This window comes from Charadrius vociferus, unplaced genomic scaffold (assembly GCF_000708025.1).
Source record: "Charadrius vociferus isolate BGI_N301 unplaced genomic scaffold, ASM70802v2 scaffold1429, whole genome shotgun sequence".
In the NCBI taxonomy this organism is placed as follows: Eukaryota; Metazoa; Chordata; class Aves; order Charadriiformes; family Charadriidae; genus Charadrius; species Charadrius vociferus.
The window spans coordinates 72,104-89,247 of NW_009650164.1; the positions used below are offsets into that span (position 1 = coordinate 72,104).

Below are 17,144 nucleotides of genomic sequence, written 5' to 3' on the forward strand. Positions count from 1 at the left end.
GCGGGGCTGGCCGCTCTGCATGCTCCACGCTGCTCCGCTCCCTACCCGCGGCCGGGATTTACGAGGGGATTTAGGCCTGATTAGCCGGCTGCCAGCCCCGGCGCAGGTGCCCCACGCCTGCCCCGGTGCACGAGCGGCCGGTGCCCGGCTTCACCCCGGCACACCCCCTATGACGCGGCAGCTCCCGGCCCCCACTCAGGACCTTAATGCTGCGGTGACCGTACCGGGAGAGGATTACCTGGGAGGAAAAACCAGCCTGGGCGGGAATCGTCCTGCTTCCTGGACGGCAAATCTGCGGTCACCGTGGTGGCCAGCACCCGGGCAATGCCATGGTACCCCCCCCCATCCTGCATCCCAGTCCCGCATCCCCATCCCGCAGCAGAGGCTGGTGGCCCCCAGTGCTCCCCAGCTTGCACTGGGCTATGGTCAGGTCTCCCAGCACGGCATCCACGATGCAGTCGGCCACGGCGGCTGTGACGGACAGCTTGATTTCACTGGGAGTGGAGAGAGGAGTGTAAGGACCAGCACCCACCACCCCTACAAGCTATGGGGCCAGCAGCCCCCTCATCCCCCCTATCCAAGGGAGACCCTTGGGGTCTGGGAGATGGATGCTCAGCCGTGGCACCCAGAGGAGCATGCAGGACATGCCCTGGGCTGCAGAGGACACGGCACATCACCCACTTCAGCTTGCTGAAGACATCGGTGACCATCTGGTCCAGGACGGTACTGATGTTGAGGTGGTCCTGGAGGTAGATCCGCTCCGACATGGCGTTGACCAGCTGGTCCCTCACCCCGCTCTTCTGCACCACGGCTGGGCAGAGGCTGTGTGCTGTGTCCAGCGCTGCCTGCATGATCGCCTGTTTGGGGACAAAAGTGGGGGTTTTGGTGTCTTTTCCATCAGGATGCACGTGGTTTCCAGGAGACGCCATGTCCCTCATCCTCAGGCCAAGGCTGATGAGCATCCCATACTCCCCATGGGTGCCCACCTGGATCTCCCGGCCACAGGTCTGCGACGCTTCTTCCGTGAGACACTCCAGCTTGTGCTGGAGTTTGCCATTCTGGTACGGGGTGTTTCCCGCTTCATACAAGAGGGGCAGGATCTGCCATGGGGAGAGAGATGACATGGATCATCCACCGACACCTCATCTTTGCTTTCCATCCTTCCACGCACAGCCTCCATCCATGGCTGCCCCATGGATAAGTATCACCTGGAGAAACCCAGTGACCTTCTGGCTTTGCTCGGCCCCTCACAGTCCCCGTGGGCCCCCAGGTGGGCCCTCAACTACTCCCCTATACTCACTAACCCTCCTCCCCTCCCTGCGCCCAGCCGTGCTGGTGGCTACGTTGGAAGAGATCCTTTCCCATCCCTTTCACCACCCCTTCCACCAGGAGCACTGTCCTCTTAAATCCTACCTCCACTGGTTGAAGTGCTAAGAGAGCTGGGAAAAAGGAAAAGGAGATGGTTTGAAGAGAAATAGAGGAGGAATAGTAGTACGATGGGGAGCGAGAAGCGGGACCATGAGGATCAAACCAGGGCTGATGGTGCCAGGAGCTGCCCAGCCAACGTGGTGGCCTTCGTCATGGACTGGTGGAGCGTCCACATCGCTCAGCTGCATCTGGCCAGGGCGGGATGAAGGTACCCCAAGGAGGGACCCCCCCCAAGGACACAGGGGATGTTTCTCACCAGTGTGGGCATCCAAAGCTGGAGCACCCACCTCCCCCAAGGACAGGGGACACGAGTAGAGGGTGCTCTTGTAACCCCCAGTTCACCGGGGGGTGTGCAGACAGCGGTGTGCATGTGGGGGGGGGGGATTAAGAACATTTTGGGACTCTATCTAGAGGAGGATTTAGAAATCCACAGCTGTTCTTTAATATTTTGCAGGAGCTCAGTGGTGTGCAGCCGTTGCATCGACAATTCCGCTGTTCCCCGGCTGCTGCTGCTTAATTATGTCATTAACTAATCAATAACCCGCTTCGATCCCGAATCGAAGCTGGGCGAGCCCAGGGGTTTTCCCCGCGCGGCAGACTCACGCTGATGGAGAGGTTGGCGTTCCTGATGGCCTCCTCCGCGCAGAGGATGTCCGCCTCCGCCTCCCTGCCCGAGCAGGCGCTGAGGATGTCGACGTGCTTCTGCACGCTCAGGCAGATCTCGTTCACCATCTGGAGCGCGGAGAGGCTGCATCACACACCGACGCCGGAGAGGCACTGCCAGTTCCCCCCTCTTTGCCGTCGCTTTGCCGGAGAAGGATGCGCTGGGAGCTGCCCCATGGGGCAAGCGGGGGCACAGGCAGGTTACAGCCCCCCCAGAGCATCCCTGCCTGATAACCGGGGATGTCGCGTGGGGGGGATTTGCTGTGCGCAGGGAGCGGGAAACACACTGCGTGGGACAGCGCGCGAGATATCCCAGCGTCACGTATGCATCAAACGCATGGATGCAACCAGGAGGGTTTCTCCTCGGAGATATCTTTTCTGTCTGGCCCCACTCTCATCCCTCTGGATAGCTTTGCCCTCCGCTCGGGAAAGGTGTACGGGGAGGGGGGTGGGGTGGGGGCTCTTTGCGAGATCTCCGCAGGGTGGGTTGGGGCAGGGGGAAGCAGCCCCACGCAGCAATTTGGCTGGCAAACCTGTTCGGAAGAGGTGGTGAGGATGCCCTGCTGGAGGCGGAAGGTCTGTGCGGGCAGCGTGCGCCGCAGCTGGTTCTTTGGCAGGCAGGACTGGAGCTGCACGGCGGGCGAGAGGCCATCAGTAGCCGGGCTGGCGGTGGCACCCAGCCCCACGGTGTGTGTCCTCCTCCCCACACACACACCTTGTGCACCGCCTCCTCCGTTTTCTCGGGGTTGCTGCGGTACGCCTGCGCCACGTCGCTCATCGGCAAGGGCATGGACTTGAGGGTGTAGTTCCTGCGAGGCAGCACGTGCTGCTGGACCAGGGTGCTGGTGGTCCCCTCTGCCTCATCCCCACCAAGCATTTCCACAAAGGCACGACATGGGGCCAGAGCCCACCCAACAGCATCTTGGACATTGCCCCAAGGTCCAACCCTGGAGATGGGGACGGCCAAACTCCAGCCAGCAGCAAAGCCCAATGGGGCAGCAGCGACTGCCCACCCAGGCTCTGTCCACCCGCTCCGTCTTCAGACCTCCGGAGAACCTGCATGGCCAAACACCAGACCTGACGGTGCACTTGGCAGGTGGACAACTTCTAGCAGTCTTTCATGGGGAGGGAGAAGAGCACCGTGTCTCCACCAACAGCAGATCCCCCTCCCCAGGCTTGCCAGAGCCACCGGGGGGGATGTGGGGCTGTGCTGGGCTGGGAGGCAGAGCCCAGGGGAGACCTTGAGGTCAGTAACGGAGGTGCCATCACCGAATGGGTGGCAGGTTGCTTTGCTGGCTGCAGGACCCAAGCCATAGACCAACTCCCTTAGGACCTGCACACACCTGTGTGATGCACTGGCCGCTTCAAGGGGACCCTGGGGATGGTGACACCCTGATGCTAGAGGCTCTTCTGCATGATGGCAGCAAGCCAGGAGGACCAAGCTGCTCTCTCCTTACCTCTCCAAAGCTTGAGCCACCTCCAGGAGCCCATGGGCGGTTGTGTTGTTCCTGTCCCAAACCACAGTCCTGCAAAGAGAAGGTCAGGAGTGAGCCCTGCCCGCACCCGCGCAGCCCCGAGGTGGGCGCCCACCCGTCGGCCACTGCAGTGCGCCAGGAAGAGCAAGCCCAAGACACCAGAAAGCCTGGAAATGGGGTTAAAAAAGAAATCTGAACCTCAAGATTCCTTGGACTTTGGAAGGAGCTGTAAAGTCCATGGCTGCCTGGAGGGAGTGAAGGGCAGGGAGGACATGGCCAGGCAGTCCTTTCCCCATTCCCTGTCCCCTGCAGCCATCCCTGCTTTGCCATTGTGGGCACAACGTGGTCAAAAATGGCATTTTAGGAAGGGACGTCAGAGCGTGGGGTGATGGCAGTGACTGCAAAGGTCCAGCTGCAGCGTGCCAAGCTGTGCAAGAGCCAGCAAAGAGCTGGCAAGTGCCAGGGCAGGGACTGAGCTGCTCTCCTGCCCTTCACATGTCCCTTGTCAGCGCCACCAGATGACTGTCATGAGAGCAAGATACAGTTATGGCCCCAGGAGTGGTCCAGAGCAGCACCCATGGCTACCAGTAGCCATGATAAGCCTCCTCTGATGGCACCAGTATTGCAACCAGGACCACCGTATCAGGGCGACCTGGCACAAAGGTGGGAATGTCACCCACAGGGTGACACGGGCTGCTGCTACCTGAGCTTCGTGTTGATCTGCAGCGCCTTGGCTAGCATCTTGGCCCCTGTGTCCCCCATGGCGTTGCCACTGATGTCCAGAGCGACGAGGCTGGTGTTACTGCCCAGGGCGCTCAGCAGGACGTTGGTTCCCAGCTTGAGACGCGATTCGGCCAGGGACAGGGACTGGAGAGGCTGGAGAGGCGACAAGGAGGGGGAGAGGTGGCCAGGACACGCATCAGGATACGCGTCACCGCTGCAGACACAGCCTCCAGCCCTGGCTGGGCTGGTGGCTGCCTGGTCCTGGCTTTGGGGAGCACAAGTTGTGCTGAACCCCCCCAAAAAAGGGAGGGCAACAGGTGCTTCGGCAACACCCTGGATTTAGCTCAGATCCCTGGCAGGCAGCGGGGAGGAAAGAGGGGTCTGCTTTTTTTTGGAAAGCTGGGCTGCAGCCAGGTTACACCGAGCATCTCCTCCGCTCCTGGAGCCAGACACGGGCTCCCGCTTTCCCAGATGAATGGGAACAGCTCTCGCCTCTCTGCCTGAGCATCTGCTTCAGACGGAGGAAAATAAGAGCAGAAGGATTTGAATGGCAGTGGGAGGGAGGGAGATTTGCTCCCAGACTGTGCTGGGAGGGATTTGGATGGCACCCCAGCATGGTGGCGGCGGAGGGCGGCTGAGGGCATGGGTGTGACAGTTGAGGGCAAGCCGGACTTACGCAGTCGTCCTCCTGGGTGAGCTGGACGATGCGGTGAAGGACGTCCACCAGTCCCTCCCTATGGGAGCGGTGAGGAGGGTTACACACACGCACCACTGGCAGAGCTCCGTCCTCCCACCCTGACCCCACAGTGCCTGCGATCCCATAGGAACCATGGCAGGAGCAGAGATGGTCCCACCACGGCCCCAGGCTCCCCGTTGGGTTGGAGCAAGCAGGGTGGGCAGGCAATCCCTGGCATCTCCAACCAGCCCATGGACTTGGATGGGGGGAGAAAGGTGAGCTGGGGGCATGGTGCCAGGATGCCTCCTGGCCCAGGCGCTGCAAATTCGCACTTACTTGGATTTGATGTTGAAGTTTTTCCCCAGAGAGACATGCCTAATGGACTTGCTTCTGCTGATGGAGAGCACCAACGTCACCATGTCAGGGTCGAAGCCTGCGAGAGACGGAAGGCACCCACAGGGATGCTCCAAGCAGCTTGGACCACAGAGGTGGCATCAAAGTAGCAGGGTGGTCCCCCAAGGGTGACCTGCAGAGCCACCAAGCTGCCAAGGTGGGATGGTAGAGTTGCCCAGGCCAACTCCTGAGCGTCTCCTGGGCTGTAGCACCTCTGCTGAGAGAGTTGGGGTTGTTCAGCCTGGAGAAGAGAAGGCTCCAGGGAGACCTTATTTCAGCCTTCCAGTGCCTAAAGGGGCTACAGGAGAGCTGGGGGGGGGACTTTTCACAAGTGCATGTAGTGATAGGGTGAGGGGGAATGGCTTCAAACTGGAAGAGGGGAGATTTAGATGAGACATTTGGAAGAACTTTTTCCGTGTGAGGTGGGCGAGCCCCTGGCGCAGGTTGCCCCGAGAAGCTGTGGCTGCCCCATCCCTGGAGATGTTCAAGGCCAGGTTGGACGGGGCTTGGAGCAACCTGGGCTGGTGGGAGGTGTCCCTGCCCAGGGCAGGGGGGTGGAACTGGATGATCTTTAAGGTTCCTTCCAACCCAAACCATTCTATGATTCTATGATCTTCCTCCTTTCCATGGCTGGCCCAAGGAGATCAAAGACCTATGGGGAGTAACCCCAGGGAAGGAGTACACACTCTGAGGACTCCTACTATTTGGGGTGCCAACACTGTGCTGAGCCGCAGGGAACCCTTACGGAGCCAGAGAGGGCTCTTGCTTTCTGTCATCCCGCAGGGACATGCCCTCCATCACCCTACCACCACCCTGGACAACATGGGAGGAGTTCACACAGCTCACAGGCAGCTGCCTGTACTCCTATCCTCACTGCTGCAGCATCCCCAGGGAAATTGGGCAAGGTGACATCCTTCCACAGGGCACGGACCTGCTCGCCCAAGCCGCTCCGCCAGACAACGGCAAGAGGCACCAAAACCCACCCACAGGACCATCCCTTCTGCATGGAGCTGCTCTACTGGGAGAGCCAAAAATAGAAGTACATTTTGGCAAAGGTCGGCCGGAGACTTTGAGTAAGAGAGTGAGCTTTTGGAGCATTGGTGGACTGAACAGGTTTTTGGATGACTTCAAACCACGTCAGCTTTTCCCAGAGCCATCTGGCTGTCGAGGCGCTGCATGGTTTGCTGTGAGATCTTAGCAAGGCTGCTTTAAGGTTTGGGGCCTTTTAGGTGAAATTAAGAGCTGGCAGAGGTGATGTTTGTGATAATTCGGGTTGCTCGCCCCCAGCTTCGGTGGCCACAGCAGGACTGTAAACTCTTGCAGAGAGGTGGGAAGAATTTCAGCTCAGGGAGACCTTTTCAGTGCTTCAAACCCTGAGCGAGCAATGCGAGACCACCTCGGGTTCAGCGAGCTGAAGAGGCTTGTACCAAGAAAGAAGTGAAATGAGAATTTTTGGCGAGCCCTGAGGCAGGAGAGGATGAAGAAATCACCCCATGCTCCACGTGCTGGAGATGCTTGTTCCGAATGAGGACCACCACTGCTGCCCACCACAGGATGCAACGCTGGAAGGTGATGGAAGAGGCCTGACATGCTTGGGAAGGACATCAGCACAGGGAGAAGAGCACAGGTAGGGAGTGCCTGCCTTGGGGAAGGCGGAGGGGTGGTTGCTTTGGTGGGTAAAAATACATAAAGCCTGATGAGGTAGTAATTAAGGGTGGTAAGGCACTGGAACAGGTTGCCCAGAGAGGTTGTTGAGGCCCCATCCCTGGAGGTGTTCAAGGCCAGGCTGGACGTAGCCTTGGGCAACCTGACCTGGTGGGAGGTGTCCATGCCCATGGCAGGGAGGTTGGAACTCTATGATCTTCCAGGTCCTTTCAACCTAAACCATTCTATGATTCTAATTTCTCAGGCAGGAACCCACTGCTGGCCATTGGGTACCTTCATCCCCATGAGACACAGACTGTGATGCTGCAGCTGCTGCTGAAGGACTTCTACAGGTGATAAGTGCAGTTTAATGTTGCATTAGCCAGCACGATCAAGATGCAGGCAAGCGCAGTGGACCCTACCCATCTCCCCAGGGACTCCTACAAGCTCATGAGACGCTGGAGCTGAGCTGGCCTCTGCCAAACAGCCCGCGGTGGCTGGACCTGCAGATGGAGGAGATGCTCACCCGTCTTGGGGAAAAAAGCAACCTACCATTGTCAGACAAGTCCAGGTCGCTGATGGAGCTGGCGTCAGGGATGAGGTCCTGGATGACTTGGGCCCCCGCTGATCTCAGCTTGGAAGAAACAGCAAGACATCAGTACAAGGGGGAGGCGCCGAGCCCTGCAAACGAGATCCTGCCGTCGGGAAGGTCACCCCAGCCCAACGGTGGACACGGCATGGACCTTCCCACATGGGGAGTGAGCCCCCCGCTGCCCCAGTGGGACCCCCGGGCTGGACTGACAGCACCCATGGGTGCTGGCCCCTCACCTCGCAGTTGCTAAGATCCAGGCGTAGGTCGCTGATGTGACTGTTGTCTGCCAGCCCTTGCAGCAGCGCCCTGGAAAAGTCACCAAAGCCACCCATCAGTGTGAGCAACAGGGGCACCGGCACCCACCATGGGGTGCCCCCAGTGGCCCAGGCAGTGGGACCGGGGTGCTGGAGAAGACATCCTTCCCAGAGCTCTGCCTCTCACAGCCCCATCCATCCTCCCCACCAGCCCTCTCGACACGCAGAGCCCTGAGCGAGGTCCTGCTCACTCCAGATCCGTTCCCCCTCGGTGGTCTCACAGCCCCACCTCACCTTACAGCATCCGCTGGCAGTTTCGTACCCGCCATGGAGACGTGCCTGAGGGCACAGGTTTGGCTGAAAAACTCCTTGATGTCAGGGGAGATGGTTTTCACCCTCCTGAAAAGGATGGGCACAACGTGGCATCACCTACTGCACAGGATTGGCCACCCGCTTGGGTATCGCACTCCCGTCCCCACCGCCCTGGGGGCTTACTTTTGGGAGTACACGTTTTTGGAGAGATCCAGATGGACGAGGCTGGTGTGGCATCCATGGACCAGGGCTCCAAAAAGCTGCCGGGGTGGGGATGTGAGTGGTATCAAAGAGGTCCCAGCTGGTGCTGCAGCCCCTCACCAGCCCGGGGATGGGATGGGATGGGATGGGCTGCCGGGGGTGCTAAGGGGGTCTCTGCCCTGTGCTGGGGCTCCCTTCTTCCTCCTGCTGACCCCTGAGTCCCCCAGCCCACCCACAGTGGTGGGAACTGAGTGGGACATCGCTGGGCTGGCTGACCCATGCCAGCTGGGATGGGGTAGCAGCACCCCCCCCAGCAGCGCAGCAGGGTTTCAGGAGGGGGGATGCTGAGCACAGGGGTGCACTGCTGGGACCCCCTGTGCGGGTACTCACAGCATCCAACGGGCAGTCTGTGCCAGCCAGGATGAGGTGGGAGATAGAGTGGCACTGGCGGAGGAGGCTCTGCAGGTTCTGCGGGCAGAGAGGGCTCAGCAGCTTTGCCCAGGACCCCGACACCCCCCACCCAGCACCCCGCACATCCCCACGGGATGCCTCCTCCCTCCGGCTGAGCACAGGGATTCATCCTGCACAGCAGGACCCGGCTCCATGCTTCTTGCTCCTGGGGTGCCTCCTTGCTCCAGGTGGCATCTCCCACCCTCTTACAAGGAGATGCATGAGGATGTCCCCCCGTGCATCCCCCAAAAGCCCCTGGGTAGGCAGGGAGGTGTCACAGCCATGACTTCCCCATCCCCGGAGTGCTGCAATGGGTGCAGACCCCAGGGGACCGAAACCATCGAGCCCATGCAGGGGACGGAGCCCCGGTGGTGTCACCCCATTGCAGCCCGGGCACTCACACTGATGTCCTCCCCAGCCAGGCTGCCGGGGTTTCCGGAGAGGTCCAAGTGCTGGAGGGAAGATCCGATGGCTTTGTTATCCGCGAGGGCTTTGCATAACGTGCTCATCCCTGTTCGAGGAGAGGGGGAGAGATGGATGGATGCCTGTAGGACCCCTGCACCAGAGAGCGGAGAAGGGACAACTTTCCTCCAGCTGGGGCAGCAGGACATCTCATCCTTGAAGATGCCCTTTCCAAGGTGTCCCTGCAGCCCCTCCAGCCAGCCCTCTGGTGCCAGTTTGTCCCCAAGCAGCGCCGTGCCCAGCCTCCCAGTGGCGCCCGGGTGGGGAGCGGGATGCCAGGCTGTACCTTTGGCACTGAGCATCGTCCTGGCCAAGCTGAGGCTCTGCAGACCCTTGGGACTCTTCTCCACGTGCCGGCTGAAGGCAACGATCCCTAATGAAAGAGCAGAGAGCCCTGAGCTGTCCCATCCTGAGCTGCAGCCCCCAGAGAAGGCGGCAGCCACCAGTGGGATCCGGAGTTGTACATCAGTTTTCCTGGGTGGAAACTCATCCTGGCCAATAAGTTGGGTACCTCTGTCTTCCAGCTGGTTGCCAGCAAGGTTGATGGTGTGCAGGACAGAGTCAGGATGGTTGCTGAGTGCCTGGGCCATCCTCTGCACAAAGTCGCTGCGGGGAGAAGGGCCATCCATCTGAGCAAGCTACGGCCACTTCCAGGAGACACAGCTGCCAGCCCTGTGGCCTTACAGGGACGTGCCAGCAGTTCCTGCCCACATAGCAGAGCTGGCTCCATCCGAGGAGCCAGCAGGAGAAAGCAGAGCATCTCCAAGGGTAGGTGATACTTGTTGGCCTCCAGGCTACAGGGGGGTCTCTGCTCCCAGTGAGCTTCGTGCTGAAGGAGGGGATGGCGCACCAACACCCCCTCTGGCCATGGGGAGTCCATGGAGCACCCTGCTCCATGCATGTGAAGGGAGCAGGACCAGGCTGCTGAGACCACCACACCAGGGCCCTGCAACGCCTTTGCTTACGCTTTCAACCCGCTGTTTTCCAGCACCAGCTCCTCCAGTGTCACCGATTTGCTGAGCATGTAGAGCAGCTGCTCCGAGATCTCCTGGTTCTGGCAGGGGAGAAGAAAGTCTTTCTGGAAACCCGGCCATCTCCAGCACGCCCAGCACCGCGGCACCGGTACTCACCAGCCTGAAGTCCTTGCAGGAGAGCTTGGTGAACCACAGGTTGAAGGACAAGGCAGCGATGCTCAGTGCCACGTCTCTGCAGGGTGACAAGGACGAGGGAGTCAGGGGCCAGGCTGAGCCAAGACTGGTCCCAAAGACACCCGAGACACCCAACCCGGGGATGCCTCACCACAGGGAGCAGGACCGGGGTCCATGAGCTCAAAGCAACCCACAAACACAGCTCATCATCCCCAGATTATTCCCTCAGGGAAAATAAAATTCATCAAAATATTTGCATCTTTCTATCAAAACCTTGGGGTTTTGGATTTTTTTTGTCTTTTTAATCCTGAGCTCTCACGTAAAGAACACCATGGGTTTTGCTCCACTGGAAACAAGTTTGAGCTGAACCTTCACTCCATCTTTCTCGGGGTGGAGACATGGCTGAGCCCTGCAGGGACGAATCCATGCACGGCCAGCGCTCTGCTGAGAGGCTATGACCCCATAACGGCTATTTATTATGTATATTTGTGTATGTGAGGGGGAGCAGCGTCACCTGCTTTGCATAGGGAAACACCTGACAGCCATGAGCTGCCAGAAGCTGCCGTGACTTTCGGTTTTCACCCCCGTGAGCAGCTCGTCGGCTTATTTAAGTGTTAAAAATGAAGCGGGGAGGCTGCATGGCCTCAGGGGGCTGTCGCCCCATGGGACGGGGCTCGTCGCCTTTGGTGCGGGGGTGCGTCAGCCGGCAGATGTCACGTCCTTGGAGCGTGTAAAGCGACAAAAAGCTTCTAATGTGAGCAGAGGAGTGTGTCGGGCCACCCCTGCCGTGGACGGGGAGGATGGGGGACAAGTGGTGGCGTGGCACGAGGCACCACACGGCTGGGGGACTCACCGGCTCTCCAGGTGGCTGAAGTCCAGCAGGTTGAATTCCCGGCAGTCCTGGCTGTGGTAGATGTTGTCCACGTCCTGTTTGGATGGATGGGCACAGAGGTCAGGCTTAGCACCTGGTCCTGGGGAGGGCTCGGCTGCCCAGTGCTGCTGGAGGGAGCTGAGCCCTCTGGGACCCTCCCCGGGGGAGCCCCTTGCCTAAAATCCTGAGCCTAGAACCTCCTCTGGTGCTGCGGCTGGCAGGGCACGTGTCCCACATTGGTGGGATGGCTTTGTGGGTCTTGGATCCCTCCTGCAGGGACTGGCCAGAAGACGACAACGCACCCCCAGGCTGGTGGGAAGGAGGGCGTGGGGAGAGGTGGGCAGGAGTCAGTGTCCCAGAGGAAGAGGGGAACATCTGGTCCTGCTGTTGTTGGGTCCCAGAGGGGTTCTCCTCCACTAGGGACACCCAGCAAGGTCCCACATTTCCAGTCTGGGAAACAACTTGTTCCAAGACATCTCATCCCTATCTGCACTTTGATTCCACCACACCGAGAAGCAAGGGGCACTCAAGCCAGACAAAACTGCAGTTCCAAGCTCTGGGATGACCCTTGTCTCCAGGATGTCCCTGGGATGTCCCCAGCCCCACCAACCCTGTAAGCTTCCTGCTTCCCCGCCTGCCAATTGGTACTCTGTCATTGTATCTTCTCCATGGGACAGACCAGCTTACCCACTGGATCTCCTCACGGAACGCAAAGCCGTTGTAATCACATAAAGCAGCGTAGGTCTCCGAAAAGCCCCCTGCAAAAAGAAGGCAAGCTTGGTGGCAAACCTTCCCACAGGAACATGGAGAAGACCTCTGGGGAGGGCAGAAAGCAGAAGAACAGTGGAGGCTCTCCCTTCCCTCCTCAAAGGGGCCAGAACATCCTGCGTGGTCTACTGCCAACCCAAAAGGGATCACATGACGCCAGGGGCTGCGGGCGGCTTTGCTTGGTCCATGTAGATACCAGGCAAGGTGCATTGTGTGATGATAATGGAGGTATCCTGCTCCAAACCAGGCTACAGGAGAAGCCCCTGGTACTGCGGCAATGCTGTATGAGGTGGGTGGAAGCATCCACAGCCGCACGTTCTCACAGGTAGACACTGAGCATCCTGCTCCTTTCTAGGGAGCTACGTCTCCTCAAACCTGCTCCTGCCCCATGAGATGGGGTGAGCTGGTGGAGAGAAGACTGCACTAGGAGGGCTCCTTCTCACCTAAGCCACCATGGGTGCCCTGCCAGCAGGGGTGGGAGCTGTCAGCAGAGCCAGTGTTGACAGACACTGGGCTGTGATGGGCCCCAGGGTGCTCCAACCCTCCTGGCCCATCCTGGAGGAGATGTGTGGGAGGAATAAGAGGGCTTACCGCAGGGCCCGGGGCTGCTCTGCAGCATGTCCTCCAGCGAGTCCGTGATCTGCCGGATCCTCTCGTACAGGTTGGGGGGGGAGTTCTTGAGCAGCGTCCTGGGGAAGGACGAGAGGGGTGCATGGTGGTGGGTCGGGAGAAGAGCATCCCCACCACTTTATGCTGAACTACAGCCCCTGTGTGTGAGGGTGGCCAGAAATATCCTTCCCAATGTGATGGGGGAGCAGGGTCTGGCCTCCATCAGTGTGGTTTTCTCCTGTTAAAAGGCGCTAATTGTGAACCCATCTCATATTTGGGGCTTTGCTGAGCAAAGAGTTCACTCTGGCACCGACACAACTACCCCTGAGGAGCAGAAGACCCTTACCCAGGGGATGAGTCTGGAAAGACCTTCTTAAGCGACATGGTGACGTGGATGACAACTTGCTCCAAATCATCAAAGCACATGAACCGGAAGGCATAAGATGCTGCATCCGTTTCTATGACAACCTGCGGGGTCCAAAGGACAGGAGATGTCTGAGCGAGCTGGCAGCACGCAGTGTCCCCAAACCCCCAGACACCACGGTGACAGCCAGCAGCTCCTCACGGCAAACACCCAGCCGCTGCTTCTAAACCCAGCTGGAGCGCCGTGAGCGCAGGGAAGGCTGACGAGCACCAGGAATTTAGGATAAAACACATTAAAGGGATTGCAGCGCGCCTGAATAAGGCATAAACCTCCCCGAAATTCAAGCTAAGCTCGTGCAAAAGGAGCCCAAAGCGGTGGGGGCGAGAGAAGCCTCCGCTCTGCCCGCAGCAGCCGCAGCTGGAGGAACGGGGTTTCCTCCCTGCGTTTATCTAATGGGGTTTTGAGGCTTTTTTAGCCGTTGGGTGAAAAAAAAAAAAAAAAAAAAAGAAAGGAAAAAAATCCCATGGCAACACGCTCCCTGATTTAATTACACGCTGATTGAGGCGTGGGAGCGAGATGACAATTATCTGCTGGCACCGCGCAAGGATGGCGCATCCGCCGGCGCCCGGGGCTGCGGGACCCGGCCCTGCCTGCACTCTGCCTGCACATCAACAGCCCCTGGGCTTTCCAACCCCGGTCCAGATATCTCACACACCGCCCCTCCGCCCTGGGGTTCCAACCCCCAACGCCTCTCGCTTTCTGTCCAGCTCCTCTGTATTTCTCCCCCAGAGCTCCGCCACGCAGTCAGCAAAGCAGCAGAAACCCCTCTTTAGAGGTTGGGGCCACCGGTGCCGACGATGTTTTAATGAGCAAAAAACAGCTAAAGAGGTTAACGAGGACGGCAGCCCCGTTTCGGCTGATGCATCCCAATCGGAGCATCCCGTTCCTCTCCTCTCGGGTTGCTGCCGGCCGCGTCTGCCCTACGTGCAACGCCTCTCTCTAAGAGGATTAACGGGGTTTAAAACACCCTCTTGCTAAATTTGGCTTGGCCTGGGTAAGCCAGCAGGCGTTTGTCACCTTGTCCCCGCCGAGGGGGAGGTGCCACGGCCAGGCACTGCCCACCCCAGCACCCACGCTCCCCCCTCCAGCACCCCCCCTGCCTCCCCGCACCTCCGGCCCCAATCCAAGAGGATTTCTTTAAGGGTGGCAAAGGGGACAAACACACTGAGGAGCTCTCACAGATCATCAGTGGTGACCCTCAGTGTGCAATGGGGGGATACCAGACCCTGCACTGGTCTCCAGGACAGGGTTTGCCATGGTGGGGCAGGTGGGCAGGAGGTGGGGTGGGGTGTTTGGTGCTGCTCACCAAGCTGGGCTCTCGCACCGTCATCTCCTTCACCTCCAGGAAGCTGAAGCTGCTGTGAACCTTTGGGTGCGAGGAGGAGGGTGAGCCCCAGCGCTGGTGGAGAAGGGCCACCCAAGGTTCCCCCCCAGATCCCACCCTTCCCCACACCCTGAGTAGTGCCCAGCCATGCCTCCCCCCAAGTCTTCAGAACCCCCGTGACCCCAAACCCTCTCCCATTCAACCCATCCTCCTCCTCATCCAACTCCTGGAGGCTTCTCCAGATGTGGTGGCCCAGGTGACCCATGGGGTACCCACCCCAGTGCCTCAAGTAGCAGTCCCAGGATCCACAGGGCTCTACCACGGCACAGGGTCCCCAGCACTTACCCTCACCGGCAGCATCACCGGCAACACATAGGCTCGCCAGGGCGTCAGCACCTAGGCAGGGGGACATTGGTGTGACAGAGGACTGAGGTGACACGGGAACCACCCCTGGCCCCCACCGTGGCCAAGAAACAGCTGCCCGGGGACAACAGGAAAGCAGGAACTGGGTTGGACTCTGCACGTACCAAGATATAGTCGTCGTACTTGGATTTCACCTGCAGCTGGACGCTCAGCACCAGGAGGACCTTCTTTGTCCCCAGGAAGGCGGTGATGCCCTCTGAAAAGACCAATGTCCCCACCAAGTGAGGCAGCTGAAGCCACCCCTGGTCCTCTCCCACGTGCCCTGCTGCCTTGGGGACACCGTCCCCCACGTCCCTGCCTGAATCAACTCTTCTGCATCCAGAGAAACCCTGGTGGTGCTCTCAGCTAAGCCACAGACTTCTTCACCGGCTTTGGGTCTTGTTGGCTGCTCAGGTGATAAATCCATCTCCTCACCGGCTTCTGCAGCCTCGACCAAGCACAGTGCTTTGGGGTCACTGATTTACGCTCCGGGAGCTTCAATACAGCTTTGCTCACCGGGAGCTGGTGTCAAGCAACAGCTGGACCCTGGTTTCTCTTCCTTCCTTCCCACATTAACCACTGAGGAGCCACTCGGTCCCCAAGTGCCATCTCCCCATGGCACAGCCAGGGATGCGTTCTGCTTTCACGTTGTTTTCGGCAACTCTCTCGGCCGCGACGAGCAGGGGTGGTTGTACCAGCGCACCCGCCTCGAGCATTGCCTGCCCGCGCTGCCTCCGTCGCCTCTCGCTCAGAGGAGCGGGACGAGGACCACGACTGCCCATCACCAGGCAAAGCCAACCATGTGAGCCGTGTCATCACAAGAACGTCGGCCCTTGCTGAGGCTGCTGAGCGCCCCGCGGGTCCAGCGACTCGAGCCACACATCCCCGGGGACCCATCCTGGTAAGCGCGGCGACCTGGGGCTGCGGGGACGCAGCGACATGGCTCTGTCCCACCCCGCTGCAAGCCTCGGTGGGGCTGGGGAGGCTGCAGGACCCCCGAGACCCCTGTAGCGTTTTGCTTCTCCAATTAAAAGAGGGAAGGCTGCAGCACTCCGGGCATCCCCGGTGCTGCTGGGGAGCCGGGGCAGGGCTGCGGGCCATACCTCCCTCGGGAGCTGCTGGGGACCCCCCAGTTGGCTGGGGACACCCCAAACCCATGGGATTGAGCAGCACCAGCAGGAGAACCACAACCTTGTTCTCTGGGGATTTTAGCACCATCCCCAAGCACGCGAGGTTTTGGGGGCAAGAGAAGCCCTTGCACCCCAGATCCTGCTCAGCACCCCCCCAAACCACGGCTCCTGCCGATGAGGAACCCGAAAGTGGCTCTGCCACCACCGGCATGGCAAACCGGGGCCAAGCAGGCCCTGTACCGGTGCTTTCCATGTGGCATCGGTGCCCCGGCAGCGCGGCGGGCGGGCAATGGTTACCTTGCAGCTCAGCAGGGATCCCGCCGGGGGACGCAGCCATGGTTGGGACCAGGTGGAGAGGGTCACCTTCCAAGGGAATGCGGGTGTCAGGGCAGCATCCCCGGGCGCCGCGGGAAAGGCACCCTGCTGGGAGGAAGCGCTGAGGTTACCAACCGGCAGCGCCACCGCCTCGGCGCCTCCTCCCCCTCCCGGCGGCGCTCGGTGCCTCTTCCTGCCCCGTCAGGCCCGATTTACCGCCTGAGCAAGAGAAGCGAAATGAAAGCGACGGCCCCCACGGCCCACCGGGAGGAGAGGGCATCCCTCGCCCAGCTCTTCTCCTCCTGCATGGCTTCACCTGGGCAAGCAGGACAACCCATCAGTGTCTCCCAGCCAGGAGTGGCATCATCCCCCCCATCATGGCTCCGACCTTCAAGGGTTGACAGTCCATGATGTCTTCCTGCTCTGCAGCCCCCCTCGAGGTGGTTCATGGGGACATATTTCTGCCTGAAGGTGGCCGGTGAGGTGAAAAGAGCAGCTCCATCCTTCCTACCACCGGGAGGTCAGCCCAGCTCTGTCACGTCGCACCGAGCACCTGCAAGGCGAGTTACCAGGGATGGGTGTTGGTGTCCTCTGCAAGGTGCTTCTCCAGGGCATGGGGCTTCTCCAGAGGATGAGCACCTGGTGCTCACTGCAGAGGGCTTCTCCAGGGGATAGGGCTTCTCCAGAAGATGGGCAGCTGGTGCCCACTGCAAGGTGCTTCTCCAGAGGATGGGAGCTTCTCCAGAGTATGAGCACCTGCTGCCCACTGCAGGGTGCTTCTCCAGGGGATGGGGGCTTCTCCAGAGGATGGGCACCCCGCGCCCACTGCAGGGGGCTGCAGGCAGGGCTTCTCCAGAGCAGAAATGCCCCAGGCGTCATG

At 60.0% G+C, this 17,144-nt stretch overlaps 1 protein-coding gene across 1 annotated transcript in view; it reads right to left on the reverse strand.

Moving 5' to 3' along the window:
* The window catches only part of RLTPR (RGD motif, leucine rich repeats, tropomodulin domain and proline-rich containing), a gene marked incomplete at its 3' end in the record, with an annotated part of 22,431 nt that extends 6,145 nt beyond the window's left edge, over nucleotides 1-16,286 (reverse strand). The window contains exons 1-28 of the mRNA XM_009892403.1: nucleotides 16,247-16,286; nucleotides 14,945-15,036; nucleotides 14,763-14,813; nucleotides 14,400-14,459; nucleotides 13,016-13,137; nucleotides 12,652-12,749; nucleotides 11,980-12,050; nucleotides 11,275-11,348; nucleotides 10,404-10,479; nucleotides 10,239-10,327; nucleotides 9,785-9,879; nucleotides 9,560-9,646; nucleotides 9,213-9,322; nucleotides 8,752-8,829; nucleotides 8,344-8,420; nucleotides 8,143-8,247; nucleotides 7,831-7,900; nucleotides 7,555-7,636; nucleotides 5,302-5,398; nucleotides 4,966-5,023; nucleotides 4,270-4,442; nucleotides 3,549-3,617; nucleotides 2,807-2,900; nucleotides 2,625-2,720; nucleotides 2,032-2,160; nucleotides 987-1,100; nucleotides 682-857; nucleotides 365-494 (exon numbers count right to left, since the gene is read on the reverse strand). Of these exons, the coding sequence (XP_009890705.1) occupies nucleotides 365-494; nucleotides 682-857; nucleotides 987-1,100; nucleotides 2,032-2,160; nucleotides 2,625-2,720; nucleotides 2,807-2,900; nucleotides 3,549-3,617; nucleotides 4,270-4,442; nucleotides 4,966-5,023; nucleotides 5,302-5,398; nucleotides 7,555-7,636; nucleotides 7,831-7,900; nucleotides 8,143-8,247; nucleotides 8,344-8,420; nucleotides 8,752-8,829; nucleotides 9,213-9,322; nucleotides 9,560-9,646; nucleotides 9,785-9,879; nucleotides 10,239-10,327; nucleotides 10,404-10,479; nucleotides 11,275-11,348; nucleotides 11,980-12,050; nucleotides 12,652-12,749; nucleotides 13,016-13,137; nucleotides 14,400-14,459; nucleotides 14,763-14,813; nucleotides 14,945-15,036; nucleotides 16,247-16,286 (2,613 nt within the window). The remainder of the gene's footprint in view (nucleotides 1-364; nucleotides 495-681; nucleotides 858-986; nucleotides 1,101-2,031; nucleotides 2,161-2,624; nucleotides 2,721-2,806; nucleotides 2,901-3,548; nucleotides 3,618-4,269; nucleotides 4,443-4,965; nucleotides 5,024-5,301; nucleotides 5,399-7,554; nucleotides 7,637-7,830; nucleotides 7,901-8,142; nucleotides 8,248-8,343; nucleotides 8,421-8,751; nucleotides 8,830-9,212; nucleotides 9,323-9,559; nucleotides 9,647-9,784; nucleotides 9,880-10,238; nucleotides 10,328-10,403; nucleotides 10,480-11,274; nucleotides 11,349-11,979; nucleotides 12,051-12,651; nucleotides 12,750-13,015; nucleotides 13,138-14,399; nucleotides 14,460-14,762; nucleotides 14,814-14,944; nucleotides 15,037-16,246) is intronic.
* Nucleotides 16,287-17,144: the final 858 nt, after the last annotated feature.